At 35.8% G+C, this 15323-nt stretch overlaps 1 protein-coding gene across 1 annotated transcript in view; it reads right to left on the reverse strand.

Annotated features, from left to right (window-relative positions):
- Window positions 1–15323, reverse strand: part of EYS (eyes shut homolog) — a 1685417-nt gene that overhangs the window by 1153411 nt on the left and 516683 nt on the right. Inside the window, exons 15-16 of the mRNA XM_033867388.2 lie at window positions 8677–8775; window positions 8388–8487 (exon numbers count right to left, since the gene is read on the reverse strand). Coding sequence (XP_033723279.1) covers window positions 8388–8487; window positions 8677–8775 — 199 coding nt within the window. The remainder of the gene's footprint in view (window positions 1–8387; window positions 8488–8676; window positions 8776–15323) is intronic.

Below are 15323 nucleotides of genomic sequence, written 5' to 3' on the forward strand. Positions count from 1 at the left end.
AGGGAAATGCAAATCAAAACAACAGTGAGATGCCACTACACACCTATTAGAGTGGCCAAAATCCAGAGCACTGACAACACCAAATGTTTGTGAGAATGTGAAGAAACAGAAGGTCTCATCCACTGTTGGTAGAAATGAAAACTGGAATAGTCACTTTGGAAGACAGCTTGGCAGGTTCTTACAATTTTTTTTACTAAACAATATGTTGCATGTATTATTCTGATAATATTTTCTTCCATTCAATCATATTTTCAATAAATATTTAAGTAATATATATTATTAGGTAGTTAATTCATACTAAATAATTATATAGTTTTCTTTTATTGTTATATTACATTTTTGTTTACTTAGAATGTCTCTAAATTTTCATCACCATAAACATATCACAACTGTGTAACCTTATACATATCTCCTTGTACCTGTATTTAAGATTTCTCTAAGGCATATATCTATCCATAACTTTATGATACTTTTCCCAACATAGCTCTTTATCCTCCCATGAGCAGTGGATTAGATTCGCCTTGGAAAGACAAAACATCTCACTTTGTTTCAGTTTTCCTAATTATTTGTTGACTGCTTGTTTATTTCTTTACCCTTTGAATTGCTTGTGTGTGCTCTTTGCCCATGTTTTTTCATATCCTCTCACAGATTTCAGTCAATGCTTAGTGCTCAGTTTTCTATGGCTCATACTCAGGTATTACAGAAAGCTTGTTGCCTCAAACTCAGGCCAAAGCAAGCTTGTTAGGCCCTGCCCAATTACACACTGAAAAGATAAAAGGGTGCTGTGTTGATGGCATTTTTTTAAAATAGAATTTATTTTGTAGATTAGTTTAAAGTTCACAGCAAAATTAAGCAGAAAGTAGAGTTCCCACATAGCCCGTAACTACATACATGCAAAACTTCATCCACTGTCAACACTGCCCCCTCCTAGCAGAGTGGGACATTTATTATAAATAATGAACCCAATATTATCACTCAAGTCCATAGTTCACATTAACGTTCAGTCTTGGTAGTGTATATTTTATGGATTTTGACAAAACTATAGTGCCTTGTGCACCACCATAGTGTACAGAAGAATTTCACTAACCTAAATATCTTCTGAGCTTCATCTACTCAGCCCTCCATCTCCCCTAAAATCTGACAATCACTACTTTTTTATGGTCTCCATAGCTTTGCCTTTTACAGAATGTTATGTAGTTGGAATAATAATAAATGTAAACTATTTTAGATTGGCTTCTCTTATTCAGTAATACACATTTAAGATTCCTCTGTGAGTTTTCATAGCTTGACAGCTCGTTTCTTTTTAGTACTAATACCCCATTGTCAGGATGTACCACAGTTTATTTATACATTCATTTACTGATGGACATTTTGACTGCTTCTAAGTTTTGACAATTACGAATAAAACCACTATATAAACATCTGTTAGTAGTTTTTTGAGTGGAATATAAGTTTCAACAAATACCAAGTAGTGTGATTGTTGGATCATACTGTAAATTTTGTAAGAAACTGCTAAACTGTCTCCCAAAGTGGCTGCCATTTCATTTTTAAGCAGAGGGAAATTGTCTTGGGGTTTCAAATATCTCCTATTTGTTACACTATCATCCTCAAAGGATGTCTCTGAATAGAGCCAGGCCTTAGGCTGGGGCACCTTTATTTCCTTCCCTAACTTTCTGACCTCTGGGGAGGAATCTCTGGAAAAAGATGCTGGCACTGGGCAGTGCACCACTAATCTGGTGATCAAAAGCTATATTCAGAAAGCTCCAATATCTATTTCATGTCTGAAGAGGCTGTATTTCAATCACAGCTCAGTCAGAATATTGTATTGGCAGCAGTTTTTCCTAATCATGTGTTGAGCTTGAGGATTAATATGCACAAAATCTCTTTAGTGATCTGTATGTTGGACTGTTACCTTGCTCACCAGTAGTAGTTGGTTATTTTCCATCAAGATTTTTAGGATTTTCTCGGTTTTGGAAACACTTTGCTGTCATCAGATAGATTGAAGGGTCAATATCAACCCTGTAAATGAACTCATCATTCTTGTGTTCATGAACCCACCACATGGTTCTCTTTCAAGCAGAAGGCATTTTGAGTGGCTTCCTTCCGTTTCTCTTTGAGATCTTATTCTGGAATTGGGAAAGTGGTCTTCCAGAGCCATGTAATGAATTCATATGGAAAACCTTCATTTAGACTTGTAAGGTTATTTTGGTTCTAGTATACGTTTTATCCTGGTCTCTGCCTCAGAGCTATCTCTCAGGCCTCATGTGGGGCAAATTGGAAATGCCAGGCAGCTGATACCTCATGCTTCAGTCTGCAAATAGTAGACATATTTTCCAAGTACTAATTCTTGCTTCTGTTTAGTTGATAGCATTTTTTATCTTAGTTCTTTACCACTTTTCCTGGTCAGAGCTTTACCATAGGAAGAGAGCTTATTTGCCCCACACATTCAGGCTTGGCCATGGGTCTTTCTTTGGACAGTGATCTATAGGTAAAGAAGAAGGATGCTATTTCTGAGCCCAGGGCTTAAGAGACTTTGCATGTTTCTGCTCGTTCTCTTGAATCTCTGCCACTTCATGAGAAGAACATGCTAGTCCAAAGAGGATGAAAGACACTTGGAGTGGAGCTTTTCAACTGACATAACAGACTTGCAAACACACCTCCCCCATCAGCTGTGTTACACAGAAACCTGGGTGAACCCATTGTATATTAGCTAAGTTTTAGAAGACCACAGATATGAAAATAATAAATGATTGTTATTTTTAACCACTGAGTTTTCAGTTTTTGGCTAAACAACAGCAGCAAACAACCTGTATAGTAATTTTGAAGGAGTTCATACCTCTGTAGAGAGAGGATACACATGGCTCAGAACTATAAATCTCTGAATTCACTTTAACCTCCCTACTGGAAGAGGCAACAGGGACAGGCTCCCCTGTGACTTAGGGAATATGCACTTCTCAGCATACAAGCCTTCCTTTAAATACTTCTGAAAGAGTTGACTTATAAACTGTTGCCAGTTTTCCCCTGCCTCTTCCAAGCATTTCTCATTGGTTTCAGATCATAAAAAGAGTTAGATTCCACCTTTGCTGATGAGAGATGGAAACATTTAGCTAGAAACAGATAGCCTTATGCCTTGAAAGAATTGCATAAAACCCCAGAAATCTGTATTGTCACAAAATTGGGGAGAATGTGTGGGATTGGATCTAAGGTGATCAGACCAAGGGAGAATAAATATGACTTAAATGAGCTGAATTTATTGATATGGATGGAGAGAAAAGATTTAAGATGCTAATATTGGGTGTGGTGTCAGATAGGCTGTCTGATCAAAAACAGAGCTTAATTCCAGTTTAGGTCAGTAAGGTAGAAGTACCAGAGTTCATAGGCTCATTGTTAATGGAAATGTCTGAATGGATCAATTATGTGTAAGCTGCCCAGGTACCTCTTACTTTCTATCCCCACAGGATATAGAAGGGCATTTCTCCACTCACAAGACTGAAATAGGGTGGGTAAGGGTCACTACTGTTTCACAGAGCTTTGTGGTGATAGCCCTTTAAAGACTGGAGGGGACAATGTGTCTTGCTGCAGGGAAGCTAGGGTCCCTGATATGAATGAGAATAATGGGATCCAAGAATAATGGGATGAAGCCTGTTAGATAGGCTTGACTACCAGATACAACAATGAGCAAATAACCATATAAATCAGAGAAACAGAATGATGATCAACAGATAGATTCACAGATACTCTGGGCAATGGCTAGTTGATGATGACTTTCTAGAAATGAAACATGAGGACAGAATGCTATGATGCTACTTTATGTATATATAGAATGAAATATATGGATCTGCAGGGCAGAAATGTAATTCCAGTTGTCTTTGTTGGGATTCCTAGGTGCTTACATAATTTCAAACCTAAGCTATGTCACAGATGCAGTCCCTCAACTGAAGGACGCCCCTTTGCATTAGGATCTTGTGATATAGTCACAGATGTTCCCTATATCATCCTAAAGCCTTCTTCAGAGGGAGCTGAGACCTTTTATTCGTATGACTATTCAATGATGAAATTAAAATGTTCACACTTTTAGGAGTCATTGAGTTCAGCTCCCTCTGAACTTATACTTATTTTTGAAATACCACTGCTTCACCAATAGGAGTAAAAGATTATTCAGATCTGCTAGATGGGTAATAAATCTGTCTTGTTTTGTTTTATTTTGTTTTGCTTTTCACCACAGTCCCAGAATGTACAGTGTAGTTAATATATTTAATAAAAAAATTTCATATTGGAATAGAGCTATTACGGAGGAAAGCCCAATTGGAAGATCTTGTAATGTTCCTTCAGACTTATCAAGATTTTAAACTGAAAGCAATTCTGTATCCCTATGGGGCTTGTAGTAATTAGTGTTCCCTTGAAAGTCTTGAGAGTTGCAGGGTTGGATTCAAGCATGGCCCTATCTACTTCACCAGATTGGACAGCGCAAGGCCAGAGGGCCATAGAAATAATAGAAGATTATCAGAAACTTTAGCAGATTGTGATACAAATTTTACAGCAATTCTAGATGTTGAAACTCTATTAAAACACACAGACATAGCCCTTGGTACCTGGAGAGCAACTGTGACCCGGCTAATTAGTCTCTTTTTTTATCTTAATCAATGAATGTCTACTTGAATTTGTTCATTTTATTTTTTTGGAAAGATATTTTGAAAGGCTCAAATAAATAAATAAATATCAAGTCTACTCAAATTGACCTACAAATTTGATTAAATTCCAATTAAACTTCTACCTGGTCTTTGTTTGCTTGTTGGAATGTAAGGATTTATGCGGAACAGAAGAAACTGTCAAAAGTAACTAAATCTTCTTGAAGCAGATTAAAAATATGAGATGTATTGCACTATCAGTATTGAGGTTTTCAAATGTAAGTAGTAAATATTTATGGTACTGAAACGTGGACAACTAATTGAACTAAGGAAACAGAATAGAGACAGAGAAATACACATAGTCATGTATGGGAACTTGATCTGCAACAAGAAAGCATCGCCGATCAGGCAGATCAGTGAGTAAAAATGTACTCATTCAACACGAGTAGCAGGCACAACTGGTTAGGCACATGGAAAAAATGAACTTATGTGCTTCCCTTACACCACACAGCTCACACACACACAATATTCAGATAGATGAAGATTTAAATATAAAGGGCAGGTCTTTTGTCTCCTTAGGTAGGTTTATTCCTAGGTATTTTATTGTATTTGTTACAATGGTAAATGGGAGTGTTTCCTTAATTTCTCTTTCAGATTTTTCATCATTAGTATATAGCAATGCAAGAGGTTTCTGTGTATTAATTTTGTATACTGCTACTTTACCAAATTCATTGATTAGCTCTAGTAGTTTTCTGGTAGCATCTTTAGGATTCTCTATGTATAGTATCATATGATCTGCAAACAGTGACAGTTTTACTTCTTCTTTTCTGATTTGGATTACTTTTATTTCTTCTTTTCTCTGATTGCTGTGGTTAAAACTTCCAAAACTATGTTGGCTAATTGTGGTGAGAGTGGGCAACCTTTTCTTGTTCCTGATTTTAGTGGAAATAGTTTCAGTATTTCACCATTGAGAATGATGTTGGCTGTGGGTTTGTCATATATGGCCTTTATTATGTTGAGGTAAATTCCCTCTATGCCTACTTTCTGGAGGGTTTTTATCATAAACGGGTGTTAAATTTTGTCACAGAGCTGGAGGAAGCAGGCTCCCTGACTTCAAAATCTTCTACAAAGTTACAGTAATCAAGACAGTATGCTACTGGCACAAAATCAGAAATATAGATCAATGGAACAGGATAGAAAGCTCAGAGATAAACCCACGCACATATAGTCACCTTATCTTTGATAAAGGAGACAAGAATATACAAGGGAGAAAAGACAGCCTCATCAGTAGTGGTGCTGGTAAAATTGGACAGCTACATGTAAAAGAATGAAATTAGAACACTCTCTACCACCATACACAAAAATAAACTCCAAATGGATTAAAGACATAAATATAAAGACAGACACTGTAAAACTCTTAGAGGAAAACATAGGCAAAACATTCTATGATATAAATCACAGCAAGATCCTTTTTGACCCACCTCCTAGAGAAATGGAAATAAAAACAAAAATAAACAAATGAACCTAATGAAACTTAAAAGCTTTTGCACAGCAAAGGAAACCATAAACAAGATGAAAAGATAACCCACAGAATGGGAGAAAATATTTGCAAATGAAACAACTAACAAAGGATTAATCACCAAAATTGACAAGCAGCTTATTCAGCTCAATATCAAAAACACAAACAACACAATCCAAAAATGAGCAGAAGACCTAAATAGACGTTTCTCCAAAGAAGATATACAGATAGCCAACAAACACATGAACGAATGTTCAATGTCACTAATCATTAGAGAAATGCAAATCAACACTACAACGAGGTAACACCGCATACCAGTCAGAATGGCCATCATCACAAAATCTACAAACAATAAATGTTGGAGAGGGTGTGGAGAAAAGGGAACCCTCTTGCACTGTTGGTGGGAATGTAAATTGATACAACCACTATGGAGAACAGTATGGAGGTTCCTTAAAAATAAAAAATAGAACTACCATACAACCCAGCAATCTCAGTACTGGGCATATACCCTGAGAAAACCATAATTCAAAAAGAGACATATACCAAAATATTCATTGCAGCAATATTTACAATAGCCAGGACAAGTCATGGAAACAATCTAAGTGTCCATCGATGGATGAATGGATAAAGAAGATGTGGCACATATATACAATGGAATATTACTCAGCCATAAAAATAACCAAAATTGAGTTATTTGTAGTGAGTTGGATGGAACTAGAGACTGTCATACAGAATGAAGTAAGGCAGAAAGAGGAAAACAAATACTGTATGCTAACATACTTGAGGACACAGGGAAGGGTAAGGGTAAGCTGGGATGAAGTGAGAGAGTGACATGGACAAACATACACTACCAAATGTGAAATAGATAGTGGGAAGCAGCCGCATAGCACAGAGAGATCAGCTCGGTGCTTTGTGACCACCTAGAGGGGTGGGATAGGCGGGGTGGGAGGGTGACGCAACAGGGAGAGGATATGGGGATACATGTATACGTATAGCTGATTCACTTTGTTATACAGCAGAAACTAACACACCATTGTAAAGCAGTTATACTCCAATAAACATGTTAAAAAATATATAAAGGGCAGAAGCTTAAATATTTTAAAAGGAAATATAAGAAACATCTTTTAATCCTAGGGTAAAACATTTTTAAACAAGATTTAACAAATCAAGCCATACACAAAGTGAATGAGTAATTCAATTACATTAAAAATAAGTTTTAGTACTCACAATTTTCATAAAGGAGGTGAAATGTCGAGCCACAAACAGTAGAATATATTTTCAGTAGTATTGGGTTGGCCAAAACTTTCGTTTGGGTTTTTCTGTAAAAAAAAACCCAAACAGACTTTTTGGCCTACCCAGTACATACAACTAAAAGAAGTATTAATTAGAATATATAAAGGTTCTTACAAATCAATAAGAGTACATTAATGGACAGATGCCATAAATAGGCATTTCTAGAAAGAAAATGAAATATCTTGAAGTGTATATGTGTTCTCACATATGGGAATGCAGAGGAAAACCAAAAGGAGGTATAATTTACAAACAGCAGATAAGCCCAAATGGAACATTTTGACACTGCAATTAGGAATATTTACTCACTCTCTTAACAGTGTGAATATTCCATTTTCAAAGCGCATTGGGAAAAAAAAACATGATATAATAAATATGAAAGTGGCTACCCAAAGGTCCAAATATTCTCTGCGTATGAAACCTAGAGTGACATTTGTATTTGCATATTTGGAGAAGTATTCGAAAACCTTAATAGTATTATTATTTCTAGGAAAAAAAGAGACAAATAACCCAAATATCTACAACCAGGAGAATGATAAATGCCATTGGCATATATTTAAATGGAATATACTACAATAGTTAAAAATGAGCAATAGACACATGCACTAACAGATAATACAGAAATGTCATCTTCAACAAAATGGATTGTTTCGGAAGGCGATACACAATATTATCTCAATTACATTAATATGCAAACTAAAGAGTGTTTTGTTCAGGCATACATACAAATAGTTAATTTATGTATGCTAAAGGCAAGGACAATAAATATAAATTCAGGATATTCAATATAATTGGGTGGGAGAGTGGAGGAGTACTTGAGGACAAACAGAAGAGTATCAGCAATGTTCAGCTTCTTATGTTGAATAATGGGCACATGTGTGTTCACTTTATTGTTTGTTATACTTTACATATAAAAATAACTGATTCAGAAAAAAAATGTAGCCTCTAACCTACTTGTCAGATCCACAGAGATTCCATTATTTCGGCAAGGTTCAGAGGAACACTCATTAGTTTCACATAGAGGTCCAGAAAACCCAGGTCTGCAAACACTCTTTTTAAACAAGAAATTTAATAACTCCATTGTAAAATTTTAAAGCTGAAAATTCAAATAACCATAGCACAGCAAATTGTTAATAAGCAGAAGTGTTGTTCAATGTGTCCACTGACATTATAAATATGCATACATTTGGATACATCTAGATGCATGAACATGTATATAGATGTTTTTTGGTTTTCTCTACCTGAAATTGTTGAGCCCGACTTTACAGTCACCACAGTTCTGACAAGGAAGGGGGAAGCACTCATTCATGTTAATTTCACAGTGTTCACCTTTAAATCCTGCAAAGAGAGAGAAGAGGGGTAGAGATGAGCAATCCTCACTTTAGAGTGTGAAAATCGGAATCAGTAGTAAAGAGTCTGGAAAATATGCTCATAATGGAAGTTACAAAAAAAAAATGGGAGGGAGAAAACACCTCATCTCTGAGTTCTTATACTACTCTATTTCAAGTAATGTCTGAATAAAATTATGCTAGTTTCTAATTAAAGAGTTCAAATGAAAGAATCAAGGGAGGACTACTTTACTGAATCTCCTGTGGAAATAGAGTTAATGCTAATGTTGTTGTTTTAAGGTCTTTAAGTGTTTGAACAAAAAGAACTGAAACTATCTGGAAAGCAAATGAATTAATGTGACGACGAATCTTAAAGTAAAATTGAGCTTCAATGATCAGATTTATTCAAAGCAGTTAGTAGATGAGGCAAATTTAACTGCTTTTGATTCATAGCTAAATAATCAGTCATCCATTTAAACCCATGCCAGTTATGTTTAAAAAAAGCAAAGAAAAAAAGGAAAGAAAATTATAGACTTATAAAAGAGTCAGTTGTAATTATTTCAACATATCTGTGTCAGAAAAAAATCAAATTTATATCACTATTTAAAATACATTAAATATTTTAATATTTATGATGACCACGTAAACAATTATTTCCATGGTTATAGAATAACTAAGTATAACAACATATATATATATATATGTATTTTGCTGCTAATATTATTTTTATATTTTTCTTGCTAATATTTTTGATATTTTGCTATATTTTGCTAATATTTTGCTATATTTTTCTTGCTAATATTTTTATATTTTTCTTGCTAATATTTTTTCTTACTTTTTCAGTGCTATAACTAAGCACCATATAATTGAAGTGACATTATAATGCCAATATCTACTCAGATTTTTTAGTTTGAGGAGCAGAAGGTCATTCAAGTTACCCTAAGAAAACTTTATTAGTGGCATACACATAGACTGGGATTGGAATTGAGAAATAGGGGAAAGAGAGGACAGTCTATCTACCCATGAATTGCCATCTTGCTCCCACTGTACGTTCTCATAGAGTTTCTTCCTCATTCTGTCTGCAAATATCTCTTCATGTACAAAGTGTCAGATTCTTTTTATATTGTCATTACAATATTGTAATATTGTCATGCAGATAATGTAACACAGTTTCCCTTGTCTCTGTATCATGACCTTTCAGCTTCAGCACTTACTACTGAGTGGAAAATTCTCTTCACATTTCCTTACTCGGATTCCCATGAAATAAGCTGGGACTGGCCAGCTTTATCTTTTCACATCACACCATGCCACAAACCCCTGCCGTGCTCTGTGGTGTCTGCCATCAGGTCAAAAGCCAAACCCACTTCCAGTCAGAGTTTGGGAAGTTGATACTATGCCTTGTGAAATATGGCTGCCTCCTTAGCAGGAGATAATATGAAAATTTTAAATGACATAATCCAAAAGGAGGCAAGTATAAAGGAACAAAGTACAGATATGACAAGTAAAAAGCAAATAGCAAGACAATTTATTTAAAGCCATATATAGCAATAATTACATTAAATATGATTTTTAAAAAACATTTCAGCTAAAAGGCAGAAACAATCAGACTAAATAAAATAACAGGACTACATGATATCTAAAAGAAATCTCCTTTACATATAGAGACAACAATAGGTTAAAAGTAGAAAGATGGAACAAAGATGCCCCATGAAACACTAATAAGAAACCTATTGTAAATAGAGCTGCAGTGAACATTTTGGTACATGACTCTTTTTGAATTATGGTTTTCTCAGGGTATATGCCCAGTAGTGGGATTGCTGGGTCATATGGTAGTTCTATTTGTAGCTTTTTAAGGAACCTCCATACTGTTCTCCACAGTGGCTGTATCAATTCACATTCCCACCAACAGTGCAAGAGGGTTCCCTTTTCTCCACACCCTCTCCAGCATTTATTGTTTCTAGATTTTTTGATGATGGCCATTCTGACTGGTGTGAGATGATATCTCATTGTAGTTTTGATTTGCATTTCTCTAATGATTAGTGATGTTGAGCATTCTTTCATGTGTTTGTTGGCACTCTGTATATCTTCTTTGGAGAAATGTCTATTTAGGTCTTCTGCCCATTTTTGGATTGGGTTGTTTGTTTTTTTGTTATTAAGCTGCATGAGCTGCTTGTAAATTTTGGAGATTAATCCTTTGTCAGTTGCTTCATTTGCAAATATTTTCTCCCATTCTGAGGGTTGTCTTTTGGTCTTCTTTGATGAATGGATAAAGAAGATGTGGCACATATGTACAATGGAATATTACTCAGCCATAAAAAGAGACGAAATTGAGCTATTTGTAATGAGGTGGATAGACCTAGAGTCTGTCATACAGAGTGAAGTAAGTCAGAAAGAGAGAGACAAATACCGTATGCTAACACATATATATGGAATTTAAGAAAAAAAAATGTCATGAAAAACCTAGGGGTGAAACAGGAATAAAGACACAGACTTACTAGAGAATGGACTTGAGGCTATGGGGAGGGGAAAGGGTAAACGGTGACAAAGCGATAAGGAGGCATGGACATATATACACTACCAAACGTAAGGTAGATAGCTAGTGGGAAGCAGCCGCATAGCACAGGGAGATCAGCTCGGTGCTTTGTGACCGCCTGGAGGGGTGGGATAGGGAGGGTGGGAGGGAGGGAGACGCAAGTGGGAAGAGATATGGGAATATATGTATATATATAACTGATTCATTCTGTTGTGAAGCTGAAACTAACATACCATTGTAAAACAATTATACTCCAATAAAGATGTTAAAAAAAAAAATCCTAGAGCTTCCCTGGTGGCACAGTGGTTGGGAGTCCGCCTGCCGATGCAGGGGACACGGGTTCGTGCCCCGGTCCATGAAGATCCCACATTCCGCGAAGTGGCTGGGCCCATGAGCCATGGCCACTGAGCCTGCGCGTCTGGAGCCTGTGCGTCCGGAGCCTGTGCTCCACAATGGGAGAGGCCACAACAGTGAGAGGCCCGCATACTGCAAAAGAAACCTAGAATGTCTACGTGACTAGCAGACCAGGCAGTCTTCTGGAAAAACACTGGTATTAATTTGTGTTACTTTTTCTTTCTCAATTATCAAATCTTTCAAGTTAAACTCTGAAGTTGCATGCTTGTAATTTTATTCATGCAGTAGATATTGTATCCTCAGCATCCAGAACAAAATTCTGTTATTATAAATTAGTTATTTCCAAGTTAATATGGATCTCCTAATTTTAGGTGAACAAGTTATTATTGCAACACACTTCAACACAATTTGTCAATCACTCTTACTGTTATATTAAATTATAAATGTCATAGTACAGTTATAAATAAATAATAAGCTATTTCCTTAAATATTTTACAGTAGTTAATTTTTTTTCAAGTTAAAGATTTAGAAAGTTGGATGCATTCCACCATTTCTACTTTTAGCATAACTAGTGTTATCTGGGACACAGGGCATTTTGACCTTAAGTTGCTTTTTAGAAGTGTCCTTTAGTGGCACTGGAACTCAGGGGCACTGACCAGCTAGAGGACTGGAGTGTGCCTCCCTGAGTTCAGCTGAGCTGATGGATCAGAACATTCAGCACCTGGGAACTTGGACAGCTCAAAGGATAACCTTGGTTTCTGTGATTTTGCCTCATTCATTTAGTTTGACATTTCTGAGATGGAGTTTTGTTACCACCTAGCAACATATGTCAATGGACTGAGGAAATGAGATTGCTGAAATGCAGTGGACATTGGAAGAAAAAATAAAGTAGATGTGGATCACATTTAAAATAAGCCAAAGCTTTGCAGGGAAAGTGTAAGTTTGGGGGATTTAAAGGAGTGAGATATATATATATATACTTTGTTCCAAACTAAATTTTCCATAGTCCTTGGTTTTAGAAATTGATACATATTCATATGAAGGATATTTGTTTTGAATATATGCAGTGACAGCTAAAAGTCTGTCAAAACTCAAAATACAATGAATTAATTCTATGCTATTCCTCTCCTATTTATTCCTATCCAGATCTATTCAGCTAACTATTTTATTCACTTCAATAGAGTTCTTCACACACAAATAATGAGAAATTCTCAAACAAATGTTCTCTTGATCTTTTTCTTATACTGTCTTACCTGTGATTATTGCAGCAAATGCATGTGACTGATTAATAAATCCTATTTTTACATTTAAATTAGTTACTAAAACAACTGCTCAAATCCAGAACTAAATCAATGTAGATTACAGATATAGTATTTTTAATCACTTAATATTTTCTCAGTTCTAACAAATGCAGCCTTTTAATACTTTATTCTCTGGAGGGGATGGCATAGAACAAAGTACACTAACAATAGTTAGGTTTTCATAAAACTTTTTTAGTAAGCATTTTATCATTCAGGGCTATACTTGACAACTCTCACATTAGAAGTAATATCAGCTGGAGTAATTAGAAATGAAGTAAATAGTGACAATTAGAGTGTATTTTCCATGTATTCAAACAATGTAGTGTAAAAAACATACATTTTAAGACAAACACACAAAAAAAGTATTAAAATGAATTATTTTAATGACTTCCCTGGTGGTCCAATGGTAAAGAATCTGCCTTCCAATGCAGGGGAAGCTGTTTGGATCCCTGGTGGGGGAACATGCCTCAGGGCAGCTAAGCCTGCGCGCCACAACTACTGAACTCTTAAACCTCGGCCCGAGAGCCCACATGCCTCCACTACACAGCCCACGTGTTCTGGAGCCTGCGTGCTACAACTAGAGAAGAGAAAACCCACATGCCACAACTAGAGAGAAGACAGTGTGCCACAACTAAAGATCCCACATATGTCCCACGTGCTGCAACTAAGACCCAACGCAGCCAAAAAATAAATAAAATAAATATTAAAATGAATTATTTGCAAAAGCATTAGAAATTTTTATTTCTCTTTAATTACAATTTTAGGGCTTCCCTGGTGGCGCAGTGGTTGAGAGTCCACCTGCTGATGCAGGGGCACGGATTCGTGCCCCGTTCCAGGATGATCCCACACGCTGCGGAGCGGCTGGGCCCGTGGGCCATGGCCGCTGAGCCTGCGCTCCGCAGTAGCAAGGGCCACAACAGTGAGAGGCCCGCGTACCGCAAAAAATAAATAAATAAATGAATAAAATTAATTTCCCTAGATGTTAAAACTTTATGGAAACAAAGAGAGATCTTTCTTGGCAAGTCAGAAAAAAAGTATTGTTTTCTTTATTTTTTAAATGACATAATACAAATATTAATATTTTCTTTAAAAATTAGCCAATATTATAATATAGATGCAGACTTAATTTTAAAAACAATGATATATGAAAAGATAAAAGTAATATTTTCAGTAGACCCTAAGGTTTTTTCTGTTTTTTTTTTTCGGTACATGGGTCTCTCACTGTTGTGGCCTCTCCTGTTGCGGAGCACAGGCTCCGGATGCGCAGGCTCAGTGGCCATGGCTCACCGGCCCAGCTACTCCGCGGCATGTGGGATCTTCCCGGACTGGAGCACGAACCCATGTCCCATGCATTAGCAGGCAGACTCTCAACCACTGCGCCACCAGGGAAGCCCAAGACTCTAAGTCTTTTAACATGATTTTAAAGTAAACTTTTAGAAAATGAGTATAAAAGCTAATGTTTTTAAATGTAATAAAAATTTGACATATTTTAAAGTTAATTGGCAATAATATATATTTTCTTTGAAGAATTTTCCAGATATAAATTTCAACAGCTGTTTAAACCTAATAGATATGCAGTACTACATGAGCACATGTTTTTAATTGTCAAAATGAGTAATTTTTAATTTAGACAAACCATTCATCAAGTGACACATTTATTTGGTGCTCAGAATTATGCACCTCAGGTAATGTGGCTTTACCATAAAGATAGTATATATACGGGATTAATAGACATGTTTAAATGCAACTTCTCGCTTCCTCTCGTAATAGAAATCCATCAAGCTTAGAATCCCAATTGTAAATCAATAACACACATAAATTATCTGACTCTTCCCTTCACTACAAGTGAATCCTTGTATTGTAGCGAAGGAGTCCTTTCCACATTTTAGACCTTCATAAAGTTCATTTAAAGAAACTGTTGCTTCTTTCACCTTGGAGACCTATGGATGTAGTGGCTACATTTGGCAACTAAGCCCTTTAAATTAAATTAGAAATATTTGGGGGTGGGGTGGGGGAGGGAGGGATTGGGAGCTTGGGGTTAGCAGATGTAAACTAATATATATAGAACGGATAAACAACAAGGTCCTACTGTATAGCATAGGAAATGATAGTCAATATCGTGTGATAAACCATAATGGAAAATAATATGAAGAAGAATATATATATATATATTATATACACAATATATATATTATATATTATTATACTATATATATACTATATATATAGTATATAATATATATATATATATATATACACACACATATACACGTAACTGAATCACTTTGCTGTACAGTAGAAATTAGTACATTATAAATTAACTATACTTCAATAAAATAAATTAAAAAAAGAAATATTTGATAGGGTGAT

The sequence above is a fragment of the Tursiops truncatus genome, chromosome 12 (assembly GCF_011762595.2).
Source record: "Tursiops truncatus isolate mTurTru1 chromosome 12, mTurTru1.mat.Y, whole genome shotgun sequence".
NCBI classification, from domain to species: domain Eukaryota; kingdom Metazoa; phylum Chordata; class Mammalia; order Artiodactyla; family Delphinidae; genus Tursiops; species Tursiops truncatus.